We start from the raw sequence: 26,877 nt of genomic DNA, 5'->3' as shown, positions 1-26,877 counted from the left end.
AACCACTGGAACATCTGAAAATTATCGCTTGACCCTGATTCCCACAGTAATCCCTCTCCTATCTCCTCACTCTTCCCACGCCTCACTTATTAATGGTTGAAAACACACAAACCAGTCTTTTGCTCCACTCACTTCCCTGCAGCTACCCTGGCCAAGGTCACTGCCCATCTGTCAACTATGAAAACCAATTTTAATTCTTTCAATCCTGAGTCTGTTAACTGCACTTGATACGGCTGACCACTCACCAATCATGTGACTGGTGTCCCTGAGTCTGAGATCGTTTCCACCATGCTTTGGAGCTACTGGGAATAGAAGAGGGGAAAATGTGTCTGGTGAATGAGACATTTTAATTAATGGAAAAAAGGGAAAAATTGTGTCACTATATTTATTTCATTGTAACTCTCCATTTGTTATTTGAATGAAGAAGCACAACACTTTCAGCAAGCAGTAGTCAGTATCTGCCTGTCCTTCCTCTGGGTTCATCTCCACACACCTCCTGGAAGTGTGTGTTGGTGCAGATGTGAGAGGACAAGAAAGCAGCTGATCCTCTCCTGCTCTCATTCTTGAGAATGGCACCACCTTCCCACATTTCTTCTGTGTACATTTCCTCTGTCTTTACCCAGGAAACATACTGAAAAAAAAAAAAGTCTGTGTCTTGTTAAAACTGTCTTCCCTTCATCATTCCCAAACTTCACCACCTAGGCAGAACTTTCTCATTCACATAGCTCTGACTAAAAATTCTTACACGGTTGGGACAGTCATGGTAGGTGTTCTCCCATTTGGCCCTTCCTCCTTCCCTGCACTTCTAGCTCCTAGCAGAGGAATCAATGGTTATTATAAAGGAGCTCTGTGTGTGTGTGTCTGTGTGTGTGTATGCATGTACACGGTGGGTGGTGGATACAAAGCAGGGTTGGTGTGGGGTACAATAAGAAAGAAAGAAAAAGAGAATATGGTAAAATTACTGTCATTTCTGATAGTTTTAATTGATAATGCTAATTTAAAATAAAATAGTTGGTTTACTTTTTATAACCTCACATCCTAAACATCCTTTCTTAATCTGGAGTCCCTATTTGCCTACATTTATCAATGAAATGCCTGGAGAATGAATTGTACTACGTTAGAGCATAGAGTTAAGCATAAAGAAGACCACTGCCTGGGCTTAATGGATAAGTTACTTAACCCCTGCCTCATTTGCCTCTGTAAAATTGGAATAATGGGTTGCTGTGAGGATTAAGCAAATTAACAAATTAAAATGATTTAAAACAGTGCCTGGAATAGCAAACACTCATTAATGGCAGCAATTTTCATCATTATCCATCCTCTTCTCCATCTACCAGTCTTGCTTCCATACCCATGCCCCTACCCCCCCCCCTCACCTCACTGTTCCCTCTGAGTTCACTTTTCATTCAAGCCCTCATCACAGGAGCCCCTCTGTTACAAGAGATGCTGCTGACCACTTCCAGGACATGTCTAACTCCTGTGTCACTGACTCTTCCTTCTTAGGCATATTTGTGGGTTTCTTTCTCCTCACTTTTCTTTCTGTCCCTGATTTTAATGACCATTTATTTATGCCTGAAACTCAGATGAAAATATAGCATTGCTGAAACTTTACATCTGTTTATTCTATCAACTGCTTAATATAAGATTTTAGAACTCCCAGAGGCACCTGAAACTCAATATATAGAAAAGAGAGGCAATTTTCATTTGGTTATGCCCTCAGCCCCAAAGTCCCTCTCTAATTCACTTTATGCACTCTGATCTTTTCAGTACCCCACACCAACTGCTTCAGATGCAGTTTTGGTAACTCTCCATCTTAACTCAGCATACCCAATTAATCACCACATCCTATATATTTTCCTTCTCCACATCTTTCAAATCTGTGGCCTCCTTTCCGCACCTACCTCTACTCCTGGTTCAGACCCTGTGCATCTTTTACCAAAACACTGCAACAGCTCCCAGCTGGTCTCTCTGCCTCAGTCTTTTCCTCTCTCCAATCACCGTTCTCCATTTATCTGCCAGTCATCTATGTTACCTCCAACTGAAACTCCTTATCTCATTCTGGATGAAGTCTGGGTTCCTCAGCATAGCACAAAATCCCTTCAGGTCGTACCTGCCAACCTTTCCTGCTTCATCTCCTGCCACTTCTGCTGAAATGACATCAGCTTAGGGACTGCAAACTGACAGCCCCTAAGTGGGCCACTTCCGGCCCCCTAAGGTGTTTTATTTTATTTTTTTTAAAGATTTTATTTATTTGACAGAGAGAGACACAACGAAAGACGGAACACAAGCGGGGGGGTGGGGGGGGAGGGAGAAGCAGACTCCCCGCTGAGCAGGGAGCCCAACGTGGGGCTCCATCCCAGGACCCTGGGATCATGACCTGAGCGGAAGGCAGACGCTTAACGACTGAGCCACCCAGGTGCCCCACTGAGGTGTTTTATTTGGGCGACAAGTTTTTGTTTGTTTGTTTTTAATGTTTTTCATTACTTGCTGAAATTTGAAAAGTGGAGCATTTCCCTTTCCGGCGTCTCTGCAAAAGCTGGAAGCACGGGCCACTTTGCTCCCACGTGCCTGCCTGGCAGAGTAGAGGCTGTCCACGCTGAGCAGGAATGACTGCTGCAGTTTTCAACAGCTTCACCCCCACGCACTGATTTTCCTAGCTGCTTCCCACAATGTCGAAATCTCAGTTGCATCCCTAGATTTACCGTACAAGGACACTGAATTGCTCGTTTTCTTCTACACAGAGTACTCTTTCTCCTTTTACACCTGCAGAGGCTGACCCATCCCTCATGGCTCAGTTCCCGTCACTTTCCTCCAGGAGCTTTTCTCTGAACCAGTAAAGGACTAGGAGTCCCTTTCTGTATTCCTATATCGCACCGTAATCCTCGGTCACATCCATGCCATATTATACTCAGATGAAATGTTTGTGCAAGGCTTGAGCTCCTCACGAAACTCACCTCGCGAACGGAGTGACTGGAAATCCTCACTGGAGATTTCTTAAGCCATTCATTTTATTCATCCATCATTCCGTCAACACCCATGAAGAGGGCGGCGATATTTAACTCATATCTTAAGGGATAAGAGTGTCACTCGTGAAATACCGCGAAACGCCGCTCGTTCGGCGGAAAGTGTGCAAGAGAACTGCGACTCCCATCAGGACCTTCGGGACCCCGGCCCCTGAAGGAGGAAATATAACTTAGGAACTACCACTCCCGTGATGCTCCGCTTCGGACGCCTGCGCAGAATCCAGGGCCACGTCGCTTTCGCGGCGCTGGAGACCACGCATCTCAGTCATGGCTTCCGCGGATTCCCGGCGGATGGCGAATGGCGGCAGTGTCGGCGGAGCCTTCCAGCCCTATCTAGACTCCTTGCGGCAGGAGCTGCAGCAGGGGGACCCAACACTGCTGTCAGCCGTGGCGGCGCTTCTCGCGGTGCTGCTGACGCTGGGTAAAGAGGCGGCGGGGTTCTGGGCTTGGACTGGGCTTGTGCAGACCGCGGACGCGGGGCGGCGAAGGCGCCGGGGGAGCATCTAGAGACGGAGACTCAACCTCATATACAAACCTGCCTTGCTGCCTGAAACAGCGGGAGTAGCGCTGCATTAAAGAGGATCCCCTGCGACCCTTGGAGTGACGTGCTGGTCCTTGGGGGCGCGGGTTACTCTTCCTTTATCGGCCCCTGTAAGCGCGCAGTCCCCCCGCCCCCTCTTCTTTGCTTTCACTACCAAGACTCACGCGGTCTTTACTCCCAAATTTGCGTCCTGGGCGTTGGGGATACACAGTTAATAAGACAAGATTGCACTTGAGAAGTCCACAATCAGCAGACACGGAAAGGTTGACAGTTGATAGTGGCAGGCACTCAGTGGAGTCCCTAATGATAGAGTAGGCAGTTGGTTAGACATGAGCTGGAGGCAAGGACGTTGATAAATAGGTTACACATTAGAAGCCTGGGGGCACAACATCACACGTTTATGGGGAATCCAAGAACCCAGACCTCCATTCACTCAGCGCAGACTCTCCCACCGGTAACACTAACAACAACAGTAACGATTATAATGGTGGTAAAAACAGTAAAAGTTAAGGTCCAGCTGAATGAGGTGTTCTGTGATAGACTTCTGTTAATTTCCCTACCCCAACCACCATACAGGCGTACTGTTGATGATCAAGGCATAATTTTGGTTGTTTTTCTCTATTCCACAGTGTTCTGGAAGTTCATCCGGAGCAGAAGGAGCAGTCAAAGAGCTGTACTTCTTGTTGGCCTGTGTGACTCTGGGAAGACATTGCTCTTTGTCAGAGTAAATGTTTTGATTTAAAGCTCTTCTAAAGTTGATAGGAAATGTTAGGCCATCCCATTATTCCTGTGAGGTCATAGTTCATTTTGGAAAGGAAGCTGATGCTCACAATTGGGGAGTTAATTCTTCATTCACTTGGAAAGACTTGAAAAACTTGAAAAGGCTCTTGAAAAATTCATAAACTGGAATTTCTTGACCATTTCTATTTTCTTGCACTTGCCAGATACTGACATTTAGTCCTTATCCCATTTAAGGGTTTTATGTAACTACTTTCATGTGGTTGCCAAGGATGCTGAAGAGATGGAAGACAGTGATCTGTATAGGGTGTATAATTCTTGTGTAACAAACTCGTCTGAGAACTTGTCAAAGAAGTTTTTTAAAAGGTTGATTCTTTGACATATTGGGCTACTTAGCCATGTTTTCACTAATACTTAATCTGTTTAGTATTTTAAACGATTTTTTGTTATGGAGAGTAGCAGAGGTTTTCTTATTATTCCTTTTGAGGGGATAAATTATTTCCTTTCCACTACAGAAAAATAATTTGTAATCATTTGTGATGATTAAAATGTTTATGGAAGTTTGGTGAATTTGGCCACTAACCATTTGAAACTAGGTTTTTTGTTTTTGTTTTTGTTTTTCATTGTGAAGAGGGGAATGAAGATGCAATGAATTAGATTTTTCTACAAGGAAAAAACAATATCGTCCTTTTCAGTTGTTGCAAGCAACATTCATTTATTTGACCTGACCCATTGGAAAGTTAGAACAAAATTACTCTCTTTAGGTTTGCTATTTATGTATTTATCCTGATTTTCCTCAAATTGTTTTTTTTTTTTATAGTTGTTAACTGGCCTTTACAGAGATACTCAGACTTCTATCACCGACAGCTCTGCTGTGTACAGAGTCAACAATACCAGGGTAAGGGGTTTGTAGAATGTTGGGAGTCTGACAATTTTACTTTACTTTGGTGTGTCAGGAAAGGACATTTGTAGGATGAATTAGTCTGAGGGTGTAGGTACCATTCATAGCTTATTTTTATGGATAAATAGAGTCCATGTGACAAATTCTGCTTTCGGCCATCCAAGCAATGTTTTAATCATGCCATCCCCTGTTTTATTGTACTTCATGCACACTGATGTTACATCACATTTTACTAGTTTTTGTTGCTATGTCTTCTCTCCAACTTTACCATGAGTTTTTGAGGGTGAGCATTAAACCTTTTCCTTTATATTTTGAATAGGTAATATATATATATGGGACAAAAATTCAAAAGGTTAAAAAGAATATTCAGTGAAAAGTAATTTTGCCTTTCCTGTCCCTGCTACGTCTTCTCCTTAGAGGCAATAACTTATTTTCCTGTGGGCCCATCAGATGGTCTCTGCATATGCAAACATATCTGTGTATCTGTTAATTTTTTTTTTAAGATTTTATTTTTAAGTAATCTCTTCACCCAACATGGGGCTTGATCCCACAACCCCGAGAACAAGAGTCTCATGCTCTGCCAGCTGAACCAGCCAGGCACCCCAATTATTTTCTTTTTAACACTTGGTTCTGCCCACTGTTTTTTGTTTGTTTGTTTTTTAAAGATTTTATTTATTTGACAGAGAGAGACACAGCGAGAGAGGGAACACAAGCAGGGGGAGTGGGAGAGGGAGAAGCAGGCTTCCCGCGGAGCAGGGAGCCCGATGCGGGGCTCGGTCCCAGGATCCTGGGATCATGACCTGAGCTGAAGGCAGACGCTTAACGACTGAGCCACCCAGGCACCCGTTTGTTTGTTTTAAAGATTTATTTATTTATTTGAGAGAGAGAGAGAGAGAGAGTACCCATGCAGCAGGAGGGGGGTGGAGAGAATCTCCAGCAGACTTCCTCCTGAGCATGGAGCCCGATCTGGGGCTGGATCCCAGGACCCTGAGATCAGGACCTGAGCTAAAACCAAGAGTTGGGTGCTCAATCCACTGAGCCACCCAGGTGCACCATGTTTTGTTTTGTTTTTTTAACAGTGTGACTGATACAGTTGGGTTGTTTTGTTTTTCTCCCTCATTTGTACACATAGTACTACCTGGTTGATTTGTGAGCTACATAGTATTCCATTATGTAGCTGTACCATTCAATTAAGTTCTTATTTAATAAGAGCTCTATTAACACACATTTAGTTTGTTGGTATAATCTTTTGCTTTTACAATGTTACATTGGACATGTTAAAGAGTATACATGAGTATATTTCAAAAATACCGGTAAGGAAGTGTAAGGAATCATGAGAAGGACTTTTTATGTACCTATGTAGCTCCAGAATGTGGATAGTGACTGCCAAGTTGATTGCAATGAATAATAAGTATTTGGTGAGTAGAAGAAAGGCTGGGGGGATGGTTGGAGGGGTAGATGTATAGATGGATGAATGAGAATGGTTATCCTAGAGACCTTTTCTCCTTTTGTTTGCCCCCAGCCCCCTTTTCTGGTGCCTCCAGAATTAAACATTATAAACAAAGATAAAGAGACATTCTTCTAAATGTCTTACAGATATTTTTTGCTTTTTTCAATAATGGTACTCTTTCTAGCCCAGTCCTTTTTAAATTCCCAAAATTTTAGATTTTGAAAGTTCAGGTTTGGGAGACCTTTAATTCTTGGGGGACTTGTGCCAGATTTTTTAAGTGGGATATTCCAGGGTATACTTTAGACCTGTACTTTCCAATGGAATAGCCGTTGGCTATGTGTGACTATTGAGCACCTGAAATGTGACTAGTCCAAATTGAGGGGTGCTCTAAGTGTAAAGTATACACCAGATTTTGAACTTGGAATGAAAAGTAAACCATCGGGGCGCCTGGGTGGCTCAGTCCTTAAGCGTCTGCCTTCGGCTCAGGTCATGATCCCCGGGTCCTGGGATCGAGCCCCGCATCGGGCTCCCTGCTCAGCGGGAAGCCTGCTTCTCCCTCTCTCACTCCCCCTGCTTGTGTTCCCTCTCTTGCTGTGTCTCTCTGTCAAATAAATAAATAGTCTTTAAAAAAAAAAGTAAAATATCAACGATTTCTTGATTTTTTTACTTGTTAAAAAGATATTTTAGATATGTTGGGTTAAATATATATTATTAAATTAATTTTTATCTTTTTACTTTTTTAATATGGCTTTTGGAAAACTTAACGTTACATATGAGACTTGCATATTTTTATTGAAAATGTAGGGGCGCCTGGGTGGCTCAGTCAGTTAAGCAGCTGACTCTTGATTTCAGCTGAGGTCATGATCTTAGGGTTATGAGATCGAGCCCTGCATAGGGCTCTGTGCTAGGCATGGAACCTGCTTGAGATTATCTCTACCTTTCCCTCAGCCCCCACCCCCTGCCTGCTCATGCGTGCTCTCTCTAAAAAAAAAAAAAAAAAAAAAAAAGGAAAATGTAGAACATTCCTCCCTTCTTTTTTTACTCCTCCCACCCCCCCACCCTCATATGTTTTAGATGTAGTCTCTCTCTCTCTCTCAAGTTAGTAATGTATCTAGTAATGTGTCTTTCTGAATTGCTTAGAGTGGTGTAGTGCTAATTATGAAATGTGGTAATGGGTCCTAACCTGAGATCCCGAGACTCTTACCAGTATTTTTTTTTTTAAGCTAGCATACATCATATTCTTACCCATTAAAGACTGCACAGAATAAGTAACAGGTCATAATGAATTCGGCTGTAATTATGTTAGATCTGTGCATGATCCTGACTCCCTCCTGCTGAACAGTGGTTAAGGCTGGCTATGGATAAGGTAGAACATCTGAGAAATGTTCATGGACCTGAAAAGTGTACCAGGATTATACCCGAGAGTCTTACTGAGCATAGCCACATCCACATTGAACCTGAGCTCAAGAAGGAAGCCTGGAGTGAATAGCTCTTAAGGGAGTGTTTAATGAGTCAGCTCAGTATGGGCACAATACCTCCCTGTTTCAGTGATTGACATAAAAAATTGGCAGTTGGAACAAATAAACGGTGGGTCTAGTCGGCAGATATTTAAAAATTAAATTACAGTGGACACGTAAAGGAATGTTTTGTTGTTACAGAGATTGGGGATCCCTGTAATGGTAACATGCTATATGATAAAGTGTAGGTCTCCTGTTACATTATTTAGTTTGTGAATATTTACTACTATTTTCACATGTTTTTGTTTTTATTCATACTAATGTATTTCCCCAGCCTCAGGTGGACTGCACTTTCCTGACTCCCCCAAACAGGGTCAGTTTCTCACGTACCCTTGGAACATTTATCAAAGTTGTAACTTTACATTTATTTGTAATTTTACATTGTGTTGATCTTTCTGATTATATTATAAACCCTGTTGGAACAGGGATTATGTCTGTTTGTGCTCACTGTTAAATCCCTGGAGCCTCTACTCATGATTTATAAATAGAAGAGGTTTTGTGAACATTTGTTTGGTTCTTTAATTAATTATGGTGAGCATTTTTTTGATTCATTAATAAAATGGACACCGTTATGGTACCTGAAATCTCGTATGAGAAGTTTATGTTGTGAATGTGAATCAAGACCAAAACGTCATTTAATGTTATTGCTGCTATCCTTAGGCCACTAGCCTGACCTTGATTGATCTCCCTGGCCATGAGAGCTTGAGACTTCAGTTCTTAGAGCGTTTTAAGGCTTCAGCCAGGTAAGTAGGATTTGGAGTTAACTTGCCTGAATTTGTATATCAAAGCCACACATACTTGCTCTGGTGGTATCCCCCTCCTCTAGATGGGGGAGAGAGCATGAACCTTGGGGACAGCCATTTCTGCACGCCCACCTTTACTAGGATTTTATGAGGATTATATGAGATAATGTTTGAAAGTGTTTCTCAAGAGTGTTTAGAAAGTGTTCACCTTCACCATGTTAGTAAATTTTTCATTTACTTTGAGGATAAATTTTAATAACGTGTAGAACTATTAAAATCCAAAAAAGGAATTTGAAAGCTAGGTGAAATCCTAGAAGCTATTTAAATCCAACATTATATATTTATGTTCTTAAATTACCTAAATTTAGTGCCTCAAAAGTACAGAACACTATTTTCATGTGTCTTTTACTATTGTCCTACTCTTCTTAAAATTCTTGTGCTTCAGTTGAAGATGCTTGATTCTTGTTTTGTCTCTAACACTGATAAGAACTTAAGAGGAAAATCAATATGCCACATTTCATGATTTTTTAATACCATATTTCATTGATTTTAAGGCATTTTAATATCTCTGAAATCAGAATGCTAGTTATGGTTGTTTGTGTCGTAATTGGCAGCATTTTCCTTTTCTTAGTTGTACTTGAAATAATGTGTCTTTTAATTGATGGAACCTTAGGTTTGATGGAATGAGGCAGTTGTTTCTTTCCTTATTTTTGAAGGTATCTTGACTTATATTTTGTTGTTGCTTCCTTGCCCACAAGATGGTGGTGATGAGCAATCTATCTGTTGTGTGAATTTTTTAAAAAATAGACTGTTTTTTAGGGCAGTTTTAGGTTCACAGCAAAATTGAGCAACAGGTCCAAAGATTTCCTATATTACTCCCCACTCCACACACATGCATAGCCTTCCCTATTTTAAGCATCCTTCACCAGAGTGGTTCATTTGTTACAACTGATGAACCTCTTTTTTTTTTTTTTTTTTTAAAGATTTTATTTATTTATTTGAGAGAGAGAGAATGAGAGAGAGAGAACACATGAGAGGGGATAGGGTCAGAGGACGAAGCAGACCCCCTGCCGAGCAGGAAGCCTGATGCGGGACTCGATCCCGGGACTCCAGGATCATGACCTGAGCCGAAGGCAGTCGCTTAACCAACTGAGCCACCCAGGCGCCCACAACTGATGAACCTCTTAACACTGACACATCATAATCATTCTGAGTCTGTGTTTTATATTAGTATTCACTCTTGGTGTTGTACACTCTACGGATTTGAACAAATGTATAATGACATGTATTCACCATTTATAGTTTCATAGAGTATTTTCACTGCCCTAAAAATCCTCTGTGTTCTGCTAATTCATCCTTCTGTCCCCTAACCCCTGACAGCTACTCATCTTTTTAAGTCCCCATATTTTACCTTCTTCAGAATGTCATATAGTTCGAATCATACAGTAGGTAGCCTTTCAGATTGGCTTCTTTTACTTACTAATATATATTCAAGTTACTTCCATGTTTTTTTCATTGTTCAATAGCTCATTTCTTTTTAGTGCTGGATAATATGTCATTGTCTGGATGTACCACAGTTTATCCGTTCACCTACTTAAGCACTTCTTGGTTGCTTCCAAGTTTTGGCAATTCTGAATAAAGCTGCTGTAAACATCTGTGTGCAGGGTTTTGTGTGGACATAAGTTTTTGGGTGAATATCAAGAACTGCAATTGAGGAATCATATGGTAAGAGTATGTTTAGTTTTGTGAGAAATTGCCAAACTGTCTTCCAAAGTGGCTGTACCATTTTGCATTTCCACCAGCAATGTATGAGGGTTCCTGTTGCTCTGCGTCCTCACCGGCATTTAGTGTTGTCAGTGTTCTTGATTTCAGCCATTCTAGTACATACATAGTGATATCAAACTTCTTTAAGTTGCATTTCCCTGATGACATTGATAGGATGTGGATCATCTCTTCATATACTTATTTGCTGTCTATAGCTCTTGTTTGGCGAGGTGTCTGTAAAGATCTTTGACCCGTTTTTTAATTGGGTTGTTTTTTATTGTTGAGTTTTAAGAGTTCTTTGTATATTTTGGATAACAGTTCTTTATCAGATTTATCTTTTGCAAATATTTCCTCCCAGTCTTTGGTTCATCTTTTCATTCTTTCGATGGTGACTTTTGTAGAGCAGAAATTTTTATCTTTAATAAAGTTCAGTTTATAGATTTTTTTCCCATGGGTTATGCCTTTAGCGTTGTAGCTAAAAATCATTGCCAGACCCCAAATATCTAGATACTGTCCTGTGTTCTCTCTCAGGTTTATGATTTTGTGGTTTACATTTAGGTAAGTGATCCATTTTGAGTTAATTCTTGTGAAAAGGATATGGTCTGTATCTATTCATTGTATATATTCATTTTTTTTTTTTTTTTTTGCATGTGGGGATGTTTGTTCTAGCATCATTTGAAAAGATTATCTTTGTTCTGTTGTACAGATCTTACTTAACAATGAGGTTACATTCTGATAAACCTATAGTAAATTGAAAATATCTCAAGTTGAAAATGCCTTTAATACACCTACCAGATGTTGTAGCTTAGCCTAGCCTACCTTACATGTGTCCAAAACACTTACGTTAGCCTACGGTTGAGCAAAATCATCTAACACAAAGTCTATTTTATAGTAAAGTGTTGGATATCTCAGTGTAATTTGTTGAATACTATACTAAAAGTAAAAACCAGAATGGTTCTGTGTATTAGGTGCTTACCCTCCTGACCCAGTGCCTGACTGGGAGCAGTGGCTCACTGCCGCTGCCCAGTATCACACGAGATTGTACTGCATACGGCTAACCCAGGAAAAGATTAAAATTTAAAATCTGAAGTATGGTTTCTATTGAATGTGTATTGCTTTCGCACCACTGTAAAGTTAAAAAGTGGTAAGTTGAATTGTAAGTTGGGGACCATCTGTACTGCCTTTCCTCCTTTGTCAAAGATCACTTATCACTTGACCAAATACATAGCGGTCTCTTTCTGGACTTTATTCTGTTCTACTGATCTCTTTTTTCATCAGGACCACGCTATCTTGATTACTAAAGCTTCATAGTAAGTTGGGCAGTGTCAGTCCTCCAGCTTTGCTCTTCAGTATTGTGTTGGCTATTCTGAGTTCTTGGTCTCTCCATATAAACTACAGAATCAGTTTGTCGACATCTGCAGAATAAGTTGCTGAGGTTTTGATTAGAATCTATGGATCAAGTTGGGAAGAACTGACATTTTGAAACTGTTTAGTCTTCCTATCCGATTGTGGGATATCTCTGTTTATCTAGTTCTACTTTGATTCTGTTGATCAGTTTTGTAGTTTTCCTCATATAGATCTTGTACATATTTTATTAGATTTATACCAAAGTTTCAGTTTTGGGGGGATGATAATATAAATGGTATTGTATTTTTAATATTTTGGTGTTGTGGTTGCTGTTTTTTACTGCTGTAGGATATGAAAGCCTCTCTCCAGAATGGGTTCATATTTCCTTCTGTTGGGGACCCTCGGAGTTCATTGAGTCTGGCCCCGTTTTTATATAAATCTTTCTGCATCTTACACCACAAAAGAATGTAAATTCATTACCCGCCCCCCCCATCTGTGTGGCACAGGAGGCCTGGTATTTCAGTTCCTCTTGGATTACTTTCCCACACCCTGCTCCACTAGATAGCTTTTAAGTTGTAAGTTTCGTACAGGGGGTTCAGTTCCAGCTCCCCGACTGCATGTTGGCCATTGCTCATTTCCAGCCACATCTGAGTATTCAAACCCTTGTCCCTAGAGTCTGTTATCTGCTCTTATTCCTGGACTGCTTTGCTTTAGCTTTGATACCTCTTTATTTGTGGCGCATGAGGATTCTCACTGTTGCTTCCTTAGGTTGGGCCCTACCAGGTTACTCTGCTTCTAGTTTGGTTACCCTCTTAGATTTATCTATCTTCCATTAAGCCTGATTTCTACCCTGTGTACCAGCCTACCTTGAATTCCCTAGGCCATGCTGTTCTACTCCTTTGTGCTCTGCACATACTACTTTCCAGACAGTCTGTGTCCCAATTTTTTGTCTGGCTAAAATTCAGCCCAGTTGTTGACATCCTCCTTTAAAGTCATCTTGACCTGTTCTCATGTAAATGGTCTTCCTGTTTGTTCCTGTTATAACAGGTGCATAGGTCTGTTTTAGCATTTTATCACAGTTTTGTATATGATGATTTCCTGGTCTTTGAGGGCAGGCATGATTTCCTTTTGTCTTTTTGGATCAGTCATTGATATACGGTAACAATTAGTAGTCCTTTGTTTTTTTGTTGTTGTTGTTTCTGCATTTTTGTAAAACTTGATAAAAAATAGTATTTCAAACTGTACAGTCACCAGAAGTACACAGTTACCAAAAATGCACACACTTCACTTGGCATCTCCTCAGTAGTCCTTTGTTAAGTGAGTATTGGTATGGTGTGATTACATGTGTGCACACTTGCATGTGAGTCTGCTGTGTGTTATTCATTAGGATTGAATTGGATGAAATTAAGAATATAACTTTTCAATATAATGCTGCACTACTGCATGCTTACATGCTGGTTTTTCTATCTCCCCCTACAGGGCTGTTGTGTTTGTTGTGGACAGTGCAGCCTTCCAGCGAGAGGTGAAGGATGTGGCAGAGTTTCTGTATCAAGTCCTCATTGACAGTATGAGTCTGAAGAACACACCATCATTCTTAATCGCCTGCAATAAGCAAGGTGCCATCGTGTTTTCCAGCAATAATAACTGAGATTTTTCTGGGATTGCACTAAGAGCTAATACAGTTATCTACAGTTGTTATTATTGAGGATGAGAGATAATTGTTAAGGAACTGTGAAGGATTTTAAATCTTAAAATTGTTTATATATCTGCATTTTCATTAGTTTTACCAGGCTGTTCTAAGGAGTAACTATCACCAGTTTTTCTTTGATACAGTGTTTTGCATTTCACAAAATTATAAATCATTTTACTTTATTTACCAAGTTAAGTTTGTCAGATTGACAGTATGTCCTATCACACACAATTGTGGAGGGCCAGGGAAGAGTCTCTCCTTTCAAACAAATTTACCTTCCAGCCCGTTTTATCAAGGGGGGTTTGCATAAGTTGTGTTTACTTTAACCTCATGACCGTTAAACATTTTCTATCACACCCGATAAAACTAGGCTTCAGTTTCATTACCTCTAACATAAGATAAACTAGTTGATTTTACAGTCTACTTTCAGATTAAAATTCTGATTCTACAAAGAGCCCAGTGCATTGCTCAGAAGTGATCAGGTAGTAATAACCCTAACAATACCTAATCCGGAATTGGTGTTAGGATCAATACCTGGCCTCTTTCTTTCTTCTCTTTGGTATAGGAAGAGAAGGTAATATTTATTTGGCTTTTGCTGGGTGCCAAACCAGTGTTCCTCTCTTACCACGGTGCACTTGAGTGACTTACCATCTTAGTATCAGCTGGGAATGTGCTTAGTTTACTTTTATATGACAAGTAGGATATTTCTGTCAGAGTGAAGGCTCTTGTTACAATCAAAAAGCTGGTAGGTTTTCTTTCTGTTACACTGGCTGGACTTACATATATGTTGATTTAAGAGGTTTGTAAGATGTAGAAAACTTTCATGAAAGAGCTAATCAATTTTAGGGATGTGAGCTTAATACATTTATAAGCATTATTGTAGGAAAACCGATACATGAAAATTATAAAGCTTACTTTGGTAGTTAAGCTACTAATGGTAAAAAGTTCTTTAGAAAAAAAGGGAAAAGAAACTTATTGGTTTAAATTGGAATTTTCCATATGTGCAAGAAGTCTTTTGTGTGTGTGTGTGTGTGTGAGTAAAGTGTTAGAAGTTTATTAAGTGAAGATACAGAAAAAGCTCTCAAGAGTGAGAGGGGTCCTGACAGGGCTGCCCTCCATATGTGCAAGAAGTCTTGGGAAAAGACCCTTTCTGGTTTAAACTATAACAGTGTCTTCATTTCTTTACAGACATTACAATGGCAAAATCCGCAAAGTTAATTCAACAGCAGCTTGAGAAAGAACTGTGAGTATGAATAAATCATATTGATTAATGTATATCTTAAAACTTAGGAAATATGAATATACTGCTTAAGGTCTTTGGTTGTGTATGATTACCATAGCCCAAATAGTGTGAAATATATTTGTTAAATAATTGACAAAGGAATTAGTGGAATTCTAAAAAGCATCAGTGGGATGTTTATGGATATTTTAAAAATTTGTGGAAAGAAGATTTCAGGTTTATTGAGACCATAAGCTCAATTCATTTTCCCACTATTTCTAGTTCATTTGTAGTAGATATGAAAGATTTTAGAAACTAAAACATTTGAAAGCCATGGAAATTTTTGTTGACAGAATAAGAAAGGAACTCTTTAGAAAAATTTAAAAACCTATTATACTATTTTATAGCTTATTTTTATTATTTTCCAGCTACATTGCAATATTATTTAGCTTGATTTTAGTGTTTAAAAATTTGTAAAGTGAGCTATAGCCTTTTGAGTTTTAAGAAATCTAGCATGTCTGTCCTCTGCCGGTTTGTAAGAGCTAGCTAAAGCTTGCTTACCCAGGAGCTACCATCAACATTATAATGAAGCAAGTTAGGTTTTCTTGTTGCTGTTGTATAGACTTTTTAAAAAATTATAATTATTATTAAAGAAAAGAATCTGATGAGGAAAAATTGTATAAATACAACTTTGAGGGGCACCTGGGTGGCTCAGTTAAGTGTCTGCCTTTGGCTCAGGTCATGATCCTGGAGTCCCAGGATTGAGCCCCATGTCCAGCTCCCTGATCAGCGGGGAGTCGGCTTCTCCCTCTGCCCTGCCCTCTGCTCGTGCTCTCTCTCAAATAAATAAATAAAATCTTAAAAAAAATAATTCAACTTTGAGCACATTTTTTTCACCACTAGGATTTACTTACTGTTTTATACATTTAACAAGTACCTATAATTCATCTAGTATATGGCAAGCCCTGCATTCAGGATGTGGCTATAGGGGGAAATGTGATGTGGTTCCTATACTCAGGAGCTTAGGGTTTCATGAGAAAATACTTAAGAATACTCCTGCTCAGGGTGTGCAAACAAGAAATAGTTTTACATTTTTAAAGGGCAGGTAAAAAAATAAGGAAAGTAAAAAATATGTGACAGAAACTAAATGTCACCCATAAGCCCAAAACATTTAATGTATGACTCTTTACAGAAAAATTCTACCAGGCCTGGTCTGTCATTTTCTGTGGTTTCTTTTTTTTTTTTTCTTCTTCTAATTGAGAATGACATATTTAATTCCATATGCTTTAAACTTTTTAATATATGAATAGAAGAGTAAAGTTAGCTGTTCAATCAGATTTATCAAAGACCTCATGCTTTCAAGTTGAATATCAAAAGAGATTTTTTAAACCCCTTTATGGAGGGGTAATTGATATGTAAAAAGCTGTGCATATTTAATGTGTACAACCCCATGCATTTGGGGATAAGTATCCAACTTTGAAAGCATCACCAACATCAAGGCCATAAAAATATCCATTACTTTCCAGAGTTTCCTCCTGCTCCCTTTATTATTTGTGTGTGTTTGTGTGAGAATGAGAGAGAGAAAGAGAAAAAAAGAGAACGTTTCATGAGAATACTTAAGATTCTAAGTATACAAGGCAGTATTGTTAGCTATAGACACTATGCTGTATAGTAGATCTCTAGTACATACTTATTTGCATAACTGAAACTTTTTTTAAAAAAAGATTTTATTTATTTGAGAGAGAGAGAGATATGTGAGTATAAGTTGAGGGGAGAGAGAGAGGGAGAGGGAGAAGCAGGCTCCTCTCCCTCCATGAGCAGGGAACCTGACATGGGCTGGGATCATGACCTTAGCCGAAGGCAGACGCTTAAGGAACGAACTGAGCCACCCAGACGCCCCTGCATAACTGAAACTTTATAACCTTTGACCTAATGGTCAAAGGCTCCCCATTTCTCCCTCCCCCCACCCCAGTAACCACCATTCTACTCTGCTTCTATGTGTTTGTTTTAGATTCCACATATAAGTGTGATCATATATTATTTGTCTTACTGTGTCTGTTATATCACTTAGCATAATGTCCTCTAGGTTCATCCATGTTGTTGTAAATAGTACGATTTCCTTCTTTTTCAGGGCTGAATCATATCCCACTGTATGTATGTTCCACATTTTCTTTATCCATTCATCCTTTGGTGGACATTTAGGTTGCTTCCATATATTGGCTATTGTAATAATGCTACAGTGAACATGGGAGTGCAAGTACCTCTTCAAGATCCTGATTTTAATTCCTTTGGATAAATACCCAGAAGTGGAATTGCTGGATCATATAGTAGTAGTTTTATTTGTAATTTTTTGAGGAATCTTCATGCTGTTTTCCATAGCGGATGTACCAATTTACATTCCCACCAACAGTGTACCAGGATTGCCTTTTGTCTGCATCTCCACAACCTAACTTGTTTTGTTTTAATATTAGTCATTATCTCAGGTGTGAGGTGATATCTCATGGTGGTTTTGATTTGCATTTCCCTGATGATTAGTTATGTTGAGTACCTTTTCATGTACTTACTGGCTATTTGTGTGTCCTCTTTGGAGAAATGTCTGTCCTTTGTCCATTTTTCAATTGGATTGTTTCTTTGTTATTGACTTGTAGGAGTTCCTTATATATTTTGGATATTAACCCTTATCCGATATATGGTTTGCAGGTATTTTCTCCAGTTCCAGGTTACCTTATTGTTTTACTGATTGTTTCCTTTGCTCTGCATAAGTTACTTAATTTAGCAATCACATTTATGTTTCCTTTTGTTGTCTGTGCTTTTGGTGTCATATCCAAAAACTCATTGCCACAACCCAGGTCACTGAGCTTTTCCCCTGGTGTTTTCTTCTTTGATTTTTATGGCTTCAGGTCTTACGTGTAAGTCTTTAATACATTTTGAGTTGATTTTTGTGTATGGTAGAAGATAAATGTCTAATTTTATTTTGCATGTAGATATCCAGTTTTCCTGGCACCATTTATTGAAGAGACAATCCCATTGTATATTGTCATTCTTATAAAAGGTTAATTGACTGTATGCGTGGGTTTATTTCTTGCCCCTCTACTTTATTCTATTGGTCTATGTGTCTTCTTATGTCAGTTTCATACTGTTTTGGTTACTGTAGCTTTGTTATATAATTTGAAATCTGGAAGTGTGATGCCTCTGGCTTTTTTGTTTTTACTCAAGATTACTTTGGCTATTATGGGTCTTTTTGTGGTTCCATATGAATTCTATCATTGTTTCTTCTATTTTTGCAAAAAATTCTATTGGAATATTGATAGGTATTGCATTGAATCTGTAGAGGGCTTTGCATCATACTGACATTTTAAACAGTATTTAATTATTGCAATACAGAACAAGGGATATCTTTTCCTTTATTCATGTCTTCAATTTCTTTACGAATGTCTTATAGTTTTCAGTGTATAGATCTTTTGCCTACTTCATTACATTTATGCTTAAGTATTTTATTTTTGATGCTACTGTGAATGGGATTGGTAATTCTTAATTTCTCTGATAGTTCATTAGTAGTGTATAGAAACATAACTGATTTTTGTATGTTGATTTTGTATCCTGCAACTTTACTAAATTTGTTTAGTAGTTGTGGTTTTTTTGGTGGCATCTTTAGTGATTTATATACATAAGATTAAGTCATCTGTGAACAGAGATAATCTTACTTCTTTTGGGATTTTCATGCTTTTTGTTTCTTTCTTTGCCTAATTGCTCTGTCTAGGACTTCCAGTGCTATGCTGAATAGACGTGGTGAGAGTGGGCATCCTTGTTTTGATCTTAGAGGAAAAGCTTTCAGCTTTTCACTGTTGAATATGGTATTTTCTGTGGGCTTGTCATATATGGCCCTTATTATTTTGAGCTAAATTCCTTCTCTGCCTATCTTGTTGAGTTTTAATCGTGAAAGGATGTTGATTTTTGTCGTGATTTTTCTTTATTGAGATGATCATTACGATTTTTATCCTTCATCTTGTTAATGTGGTGTATCACTTCTATTGGTTTGTGTATGTTGAACTATCTTTGCATCTTGAGTAAATCCCGTTTGATCATAGTGTACAATCCATTTAATATGTACTTTTGGATTTGGTTTGCCAGTATTTTATTGAGGATTTTTATATCTGTGTTCATTAGGTATATTGGCCTATACATTTCTTGTAGTATCCTTGTCTGGCTTGGATATCAGAGTAATGCTAGCCTTGTAAAATGAGTTTGGGAGTGTTACCTCCTCTTTAATTAGGAAGAGTTTGAGAAGAATTGGGGTTGATTCTTCTTTAAATGTTTGGTAGAATTCACCAGTGAGCCATCTGGTCCTGGGCTTTTCTTTGCTGGTGGTTTTTGATTATTGATTCAGTCTCCTTCCTCATTATTGGTCTGTTCAGATTTTCTATTTTTTCAAGATTCAGTTTTAGTATGTTGTGTGTTTCTAGGAATTTATCCATTTCTTCTAGGTTGTCTAATTTGTTAATAATAGTCTCTTATCCTTTGTATTTCTGTGATATGTTACCCCTTTCATTTCTGATTTTATTAATTTTAGTCTTCTCTCTTTCTCCTTGCTAAAGGTTTGTCCATTTTGTTTATCTTTCAAAAAAACAACTCTTCGTTTCATTGATATTTTCTAGTCTGTATTCCATTTGTTTCTGCTCTGATGTTTATTTTTTCCTTCCTTATGCTAGCTTTCGGGTTAGTTTGTTCTTTTTCTAGTTCCTGGAGGTGTCAAGTTAGGTTGTTTATCTGAGATCTTTCTTTTTTCTTAGAATAGATATGTATTGCTATACATTTCCCTCTCAGAACTGCATTTTGTTGCATCCTGTAAGTTTTGGTGTGTTGGGTTTCCATTTTCATTTGTTTCAATAATTTTTTTATTTGCTTTTGGATTCTTCCTTGACCTATTGTTCAGAAATGTGTTATTTACTCCCCACATATTTGTGAATTTTCCAGTATTCCTTCTGTTACTGATTTCTAGGTTCATACCATTGTGGTCAGAAAAGATACATGATGTCATTTCAGTCTTCTTAAATTTGTTGACTTGTTTTGTGGCCTAACATGTTATCTATCCTGGAGACTTCTATGTACACTTAAAAAGAATGCATTCTGCAATTGTTGGATGGAGTGTTCTGTATTTGTCTGTTAGGAATATTTTATGTATAGTCTTGTTCAAATATGTTGTTTTCTTATTGATTTTTTTGTCTAGATGATCTGTTCATTGTTGGAAGTGTGGTATTGAAATCCCCTGCTATTATTGTATTGATATCTATTTCTCTCTTTAGTTCTATTAATATTTGCTGTATGTATTTAGATTCACTAATGTTAGGTGCATATATGGTTATAATTATTATATCCTCTTGATGAATTGACCCCTTTATTATTATATAATGACTTTCTTTGTCTCTTGTGACAATTTTTGACTTAAAGTCTGTTTTGATGAAATAGGTATAGCCAGCCTTGCCCTTTTGGTTATCATTTGCATGGAATATCTTTTTCTATCCCTTTACTTAGAACTTAAATATAAAGTGTGTCTCCTGGAGACAGCATATAGTTCAATCTTGTTTTTTTAATATATTCATCCACTCTGTTTTGATTAGAGAATTTAAACCATTTACATTTAAAGTAATTACTGATAGGTAAGGACTTATTCTGTTTTGTTGATTGTCCTCTGTTTTATAATTCCTTTTTCCCTTTCTTCTCTTTCTTTAATGATTTGTTTGTGGTGTTATGCTCTGATTTTTTTCTTTTTATTTTGTGTATCTACTATAGGTTTTTTCTTTGTGATTACAATGAGAATTTTGTAAAACATAGTATTGGTAATCTTATTTTAAGCTGATAACAGCTTCCACTGCATACAAAAATTGTACACATTAACTTTGTCCCCTTCATTTATACTATTGATTCCACAATTCACATTTTTATCTACAATTCACATTTTTATATTGTATATCCATTAATAAATTATTGTAGTCATAGTTATCTTTAATACTTTCGTCTGTAGCTTTTATGCTAGGGTTAAGTGATTTATGTGTCACCATTAGAGTATTAGAGTATTCTGAATTTGAATATACTCTTACTGTTATAGTGAGTTTTATACTTTCATATGTTTTCATGTTGTTAGTTAGTGTCCTTTTGTCTCACCTTGAAGAACTGCCTTTAGCATTTCTTGCAAGGCAGGTCTAGTGGTTATGAATTCCCTCAGATTTTGTGTGTCTGGGAAATTTTTTCTTCTTTATGTCTGATGGGACAGTTTTGCTGGGTATAGTATTGTTGGTGGCAGTTTTTTTTCTTTCAGTACTTTGAATATCATCCCACTCTGTACTGGCATACAGAGTTTCTGCCAAGGCTAAGAAATTTAGTCTTATGGGGTTTCCCTTGTTTGCGACCATTGGCTTTCCTCTTGCTGCTTTCAGAATTCTCTTTGACTTTTTGTCAATTTGATTACAATGTGTCTTGGTGAAGCTCTCTTTATGTTTAATCTGTTTGGGGTTCCCAAGCTTAATGGATCTAGATGTTCATTTCCCTTTCTAGATTTAGGGTTTTTCTGTATTATTTCTTTATAAATAAGCTTGCTGTTTGTCTTTCTCTGCTCCTTTTGGGACTGCCATAATGCATGTACTTGCTTCCTTTAATGATGTCTTATAAGTTATGTAGTCTCTCTTTACTCTTTTTTTCTTTTTGTTCTCATTGGGTAACTTCAAATTACCTGCCTTCAGGTTCTCTGATTCTTCTGCTTGATCAAGTCTGCTGTTAAAGATCTCTGAATTTTTCACATCAGTCATTGTGTTCTTTAGCTCGTAGCATAAAAACTTTTTATGGCTTCTCTTTGTTGAGCTTCTCTTTTTTTTTTTTTTTTTTAAGTAGGCTCCATGCCCAATGTTGGGCTTGAACTCACGAACCTGAGATCAAGAGTCTCATGCTCTACCAACTGAGCCAGCCAGGTGCCCCGAACTTCTCATTTTTATTCATATATTACTTTTCTCATTTTGTTGAGTTGTCTGTTCTCTTTTATAGCTCAGTGAACTTCCAAATGATTATTTTGAATTCTTTGTCATGCATTTCATAGATCTCCATTTCTTTAAGGTCAGTTATTGGTGCTTTATTTTGTTCCTTTGATGGGCTTGCTGCTGGAGTGCTTGGGCAGACTGGCTTGGCTCCTAGGTCCATGGGTATGTGGGCCTACTGCCTGGGTTCATGGAAGTGGGCCCGGCACCAGGGTCCACTTGGGTAGCCTGGCCAGGTGCCTGTGTCTACTGGGGCAGGCCTGGTGCTGGGGTCCACTGGGGGTGGTCCTGGAGCTTGGGCCCATAGGAGTGGGTTGGGGCCATGGGGACCAGCCTGGTGCTGGATTCTGTGGCATAATGAGTTTTTACTTCACTGTCCTTCCCCCCAAGTGAAGCATATCTCTCCATACTCGCAGGAAAAGTAATGTGGGTCATGTGAAACTGTCCTTCCTATTCTCTTTCAATGCATCCTTTCTTATTTCTGTATAACACCCAGGTGCCGTAATCTTGGACCTGGATTCCTTCTCTCTCGTGCATGGGTGGTTATTCAAATTGATGGTTCTGTGAGAAGACTTGTGCTGGAAACTCCTATTCTGCCATCTTGCTGATGTCAGTGTCAGTGGCTTCTGTCCCTTCTGAATGAATGTTTATCATTTTTCCCTTACTCCTAATGGTTACTCTCTTGAGACTATAAATTGCTTGTTAGGCTAAGGAAATTAGAACAACTAGATGATTTGGTTTTTCTAGAAATTCTGTTGCAGTTGTTGGGAATTGGGGGAAAAAGTGATCATAATACTTGTGTATCCATTTTGGTTTTTTCTTTTTAGCAGTATAGTGTATGTATTTCTGTGTTCAAAACATGTCTTTTCCTTAGTCCATTTGCTTTTCACTCTAAAGAGCCATAGAAAAGCAATACAGATGGAAATGCTATATTATAAGGTAGTGAAGTAAAATGTTAAAAGTTGCTAGGTGAGGGGCGCCTGGGTGGCTCAGTTGGTTAAGCGACTGCCTTCGGCTCAGGTCATGGTCCCAGAGTTCTGGGATCGAGCCCCACATTAGGCTCCGTGCTCAGCGGGAAGCCTGCTTCTCCCTCTCCCACTCCCCCTGCTTGTGTTCCCTCTCACGCTCTCTCTCTCTCTCTGTCAATTAAATAAATAAATAAAATCTTTAAAAAAAAAAAGTTGCTACGTGAGTATCAGTTAAATTAAGAGTCAGATTTTATTTTATTTTTAAAAGTTTATTTTTGTTAGTAATCGCTACACCCAGTGTGGGGCTCAAACTCATGACCCCAAGATCAAGAGTCGCACCCTCCTCCGACTGAGCCAGCCAGGTGCCCCAGGAGTCTGATTTTAGATTAATCCTGTGTTTGTGAGAATTAGCCCTATCAGCTTTGAAGCATTTTATAGTCTTCTGAATAACAAGGCTAACATATGTTCACATGGCCTTATGGCAAGAGCTGAGTACATGTTATGTTTGGCCTTTTTTCCTTTTTAAGTTTTTTTTTTTTGTAAAATATCTTACATATAAAGGGATACATATGACACATATATTCTTTTTTTTTTTTTTTAGATTTTATTTGACAGAGAGACACAGCAAGAGAGGGAACACAAGCAGGGGGAGTGGGAGAGGGAGAAGCAGGCTTCCCGCAGAGCAGGGAGCCCGATGTGGGGCTCGATCCCAGGACCCTGGGATCATGTGCTGAGCTGAAGGCAGATGCTTAACAACTGAGACACCCAGGTGCCCCTTTATATTGAATTTAAAGAATATTAAAATGAATACCCATGGACCCACCACCTTGCTTAGAAGGCCTTAGGGGCTCCTCCCCATTATCTTGAATTTAGTATCTAGAATTTTATATTAATTGTTTTTTAAAATACTTTTTCCATGTGTGCGTGTTTCTTTCTAAACAAGGTATTAGTTTTTCCTGCAGATTCTTCACGAATTTTCATGCAGTCTTACAGCTCCAAGAAATGCCTTTGTTTTGTAAGGAAGCACATTGAGAGCACATTCACTGCTTCTGGATAGCAGAAAAGGGTGGGAAAAGTAGACACATGAGCATTGCTGTGCACCCTTTTTTGGGGTCAGCAGGTGGCAGTAAGACAACTTAAATTGGGAAGGTTTTCATGGGTAAAGAGGTTGGAGAGTAGTAATTGTGCCCAAACCGGATATGAGAATCTGGAGTTTGTGGTTTTACTAAGCTCTGTATCCACATAGACTCGTGATAAATATAAATACTGCATTTTCCCACACTTAACTTTCAGAGACTTAAGTTATTGTAACACATACAGCATGTATTTAAAAAATATGTTCAAAAATGGCATCATGCTGATGATCCTAGTGGAAGGGGATAAGGGGGCCCTGGGCTGAGAGGTGGTTGGTGTGACCTGGGCACATGATTAAGCTGCTCTCGTCAAGCCAAGTCCGTCTAGACCCCTGTCTCTCCTGTCTGAGAGCAATCTATGACTGCAAAGGATTAGTCAACAGTCTTCATAGCATAATTCACAGTTTTATGTTATGAGTGCTGAAATGTTTATGAAAGAGTATGGCTTCCTAAAGGCCTTTAGTTGTTATATAAAAGTTACTCCTCTCCTTCCTGACTCGTTTTTCTTTTGTCTCGTAGCAACACTTTACGAGTCACCCGTTCTGCTGCCCCCAGCACACTGGACAGTTCCAGCACTGCCCCTACTCAGCTGGGAAAGAAAGGCAAAGAATTTGAGTTCTCGCAGCTGCCCCTCAAAGTGGAGTTCCTGGAGTGCAGTGCCAAGGGCGGAAGAGGGGACACTGCCGACATCCAGGACCTGGAGAAATGGCTGGCTAAAATCGCTTGAGGGGCGGGGCCGGAGCTCAGGACGGCGGGGCGGTGGGGGGGGGAGGAGAGAGAGAGTGAGAGTGGGTGTGGGTGTGGATGGGTGGGTGGCTGACAGTTTTGGAAAACAGTGTGGTAGCCTGGAGTTGATAAAGAAGGGGTACAAAATGTAATTAGAAACATTTTCTTGTTCTGGAAACAAATTGTTGTTGAAAGTAACTTGGAATTTTTGTTTTTAAGTTTAGTTCTCCCTCAGTGCTCTCTAGTCACTTACCTGCCTCTGTGTCTTCCCTTGGCTAAGGTTTAGGTTTTGGCCCTTTAGTGAATGCTTGACCTAGGGTTAAGGTCTTTGTGACCATAACAAGTGGATCTGCATAGAGCGGATATTATCATGAGAGTATGGTTATCATCGGAAAAGTTTCTCATCCTCTGCTTCTGTGTGTTATTCCCTTTTCCTGAAAACAAACCTGTGTATGGAACCAGTTGATTCCATTTGCCCTTGACATTCATGGGCAGTCCCTCCTCTAGTCCTTTGTGAATTCTCAGAGGTATGGGTGTAGTTACAGTGCAGTCTCCCGACATGCGAAGACAGGTAGGAAACAGCAAGGCTGTGTTGACAGCGGGTCTGTTCTTCATCAGCTTGGTGACTTGTCCACACTCCAGCCTCATAGTACTTAGGTTTCAAAAACATGCCCTGAACCCCCGGAGTCATTCCCAGATGATAGAACTATGAGTGCTACACCCCACATGCCAAGGGTCTAGTGTGGTCTTGTGCTTTCCCTTAATTGAGGAGTATATGAAGATTTAGAAGCTGTTGTGAGTTTTTGGATGGCTGAGGGCTCCTGGGCTACGTTCCTATGCTGTTTGACCAGCCTCTGTTTTGTACTCAGAGCTGGGATGTTAACGGAACACGTGTGAATGAAAGAAGTTCTCCATAGTTTCTTAAAGTGTATATTCACTGGTGGTTAAAAGAAAAGTCAGCTTTTTCAAAGTGATGTTCTTTGTTGTCTTCTTGAATGTTGGCTCTTTTATGGCTTTTATAAATTATTCATGTGTTACTTAGTAAATAAAACAACCTGTCTGGCTCAAAGCAATTGAATGGAATGGTAGAGTGAGTACAACTGGGAGGCTGTGTTAGAGTGCAGGGCCTGAAGATGGCAGCGTACGCAAGAACAAACTGCTGTGCCTACTTCACACACTCAGGGACAAGCCCCACTGAAGCTTCAGAGGGGACAAGGGTAGCTGTGGGTGAGGGAGAAGCTAGTCCCAGAACAGTGTGGTCAGAGCCATGACAGGAGAGGTGCTCGGGGTGCTCAGCGGGCGGCATGGGCACTTCACCTGGCCGTGAGAGTCAAAGAATAGAAGCATGGAGCCGAAAACATCCCAGGGAGTGTGGTCCCCGTGTGTGTGCACTACAACCCAAGCCTCTGCCTTCCCCCCCTTCCCGTGGGTCATCCTAGCTCGGCTCGAGAGCCCTCCAGCCCCCAGCCCTCGGTCATACGCCTTGCTGCTCGCCTGTGGAGGAAGTGCAGGCGGAAATGGAGAAGACGTTGAGCCTTGACCCTGGCAGAGTTCTTATTCGAAAGCCTCATTGCTGCTCGTGTTCTTACCATCCTTTGGATTCTTAGTTTTTGCCCTTTCCTTATTAGCCAGCAGTAATTCAAGGAGACAGGTAAGAATAATGAATCAGAAATCAACAGAGAATGTGATGAATGTGACACATTCACATAATCACAGTAGGTGCTCATGTGAATAAAAATCAGTGGCTTGACACTTCTGTTAAGAGGCATGTGTTCTCTTAGCTTCGTTCTGATTTTTTCTGGTTAATAAATTGTTTACTGGGGGAAGCAGTACACCAGAAAGGTAAAGTTCTCTCTCAAACAGTGATTCTCAGACGCTGGTGTGCATCAGAATAATCTGTGATGCCCGTCAGACAGCTGTTCTGAGGACCCTGCTCCTAAACATTGAACTCAGTGGCAGATCTGGTGTGGTCTCGAGTCTGCATGCTCAGTGTGTCCTGTATCAGGCACATGGGACTCCTAGGAGCACCCTCCGAAGTCACCTGCCCTGGAGTATCACATGTGCCTTCAGTAGGCTTGGTTTTTAAGTCCTT

At 39.5% G+C, this 26,877-nt stretch overlaps 1 protein-coding gene and 1 long non-coding RNA gene across 4 annotated transcripts in view; one reads left to right on the top strand and one right to left on the bottom strand.

The window, feature by feature from the left end:
• Positions 1–3,278, bottom strand: part of LOC135364025 (uncharacterized) — a 38,122-nt gene extending 34,844 nt beyond the window's left edge. The window contains exon 1 of one of the 3 annotated variants that reach the window (XR_010410454.1): positions 2,955–3,278. This is a non-coding gene — a long non-coding RNA (uncharacterized LOC135364025). The remainder of the gene's footprint in view (positions 1–2,954) is intronic. The other 2 variants (XR_010410453.1, XR_010410455.1) reach the window with 2 other exon arrangements.
• LOC123863811 (serotransferrin) overlaps positions 1–25,847 on the top strand; it is a 55,063-nt gene extending 29,216 nt beyond the window's left edge. Inside the window, 10 exon segments of the mRNA XM_045903756.3 lie at positions 446–454; positions 1,721–1,727; positions 3,198–3,271; positions 3,274–3,444; positions 4,194–4,288; positions 5,123–5,200; positions 8,831–8,913; positions 13,504–13,640; positions 14,903–14,957; positions 24,579–25,847. Of these exon segments, the coding sequence (XP_045759712.1) occupies positions 446–454; positions 1,721–1,727; positions 3,198–3,271; positions 3,274–3,444; positions 4,194–4,288; positions 5,123–5,200; positions 8,831–8,913; positions 13,504–13,640; positions 14,903–14,957; positions 24,579–24,786 (917 nt within the window). The 3' untranslated portion in view covers positions 24,787–25,847.
• The last annotated feature ends 1,030 nt before the right edge of the window (positions 25,848–26,877 follow it).

The sequence above is a fragment of the Mirounga angustirostris genome, unplaced genomic scaffold (assembly GCF_029215605.1).
Source record: "Mirounga angustirostris isolate CCGP_5_RB_7025 unplaced genomic scaffold, mMirAng1.0.hap1 SCAF_1, whole genome shotgun sequence".
Classification (NCBI taxonomy): domain Eukaryota; kingdom Metazoa; phylum Chordata; class Mammalia; order Carnivora; family Phocidae; genus Mirounga; species Mirounga angustirostris.
Note: the sequence above shows the minus strand (reverse complement) of the source record. Positions and strands in the feature narration are given on the sequence as shown.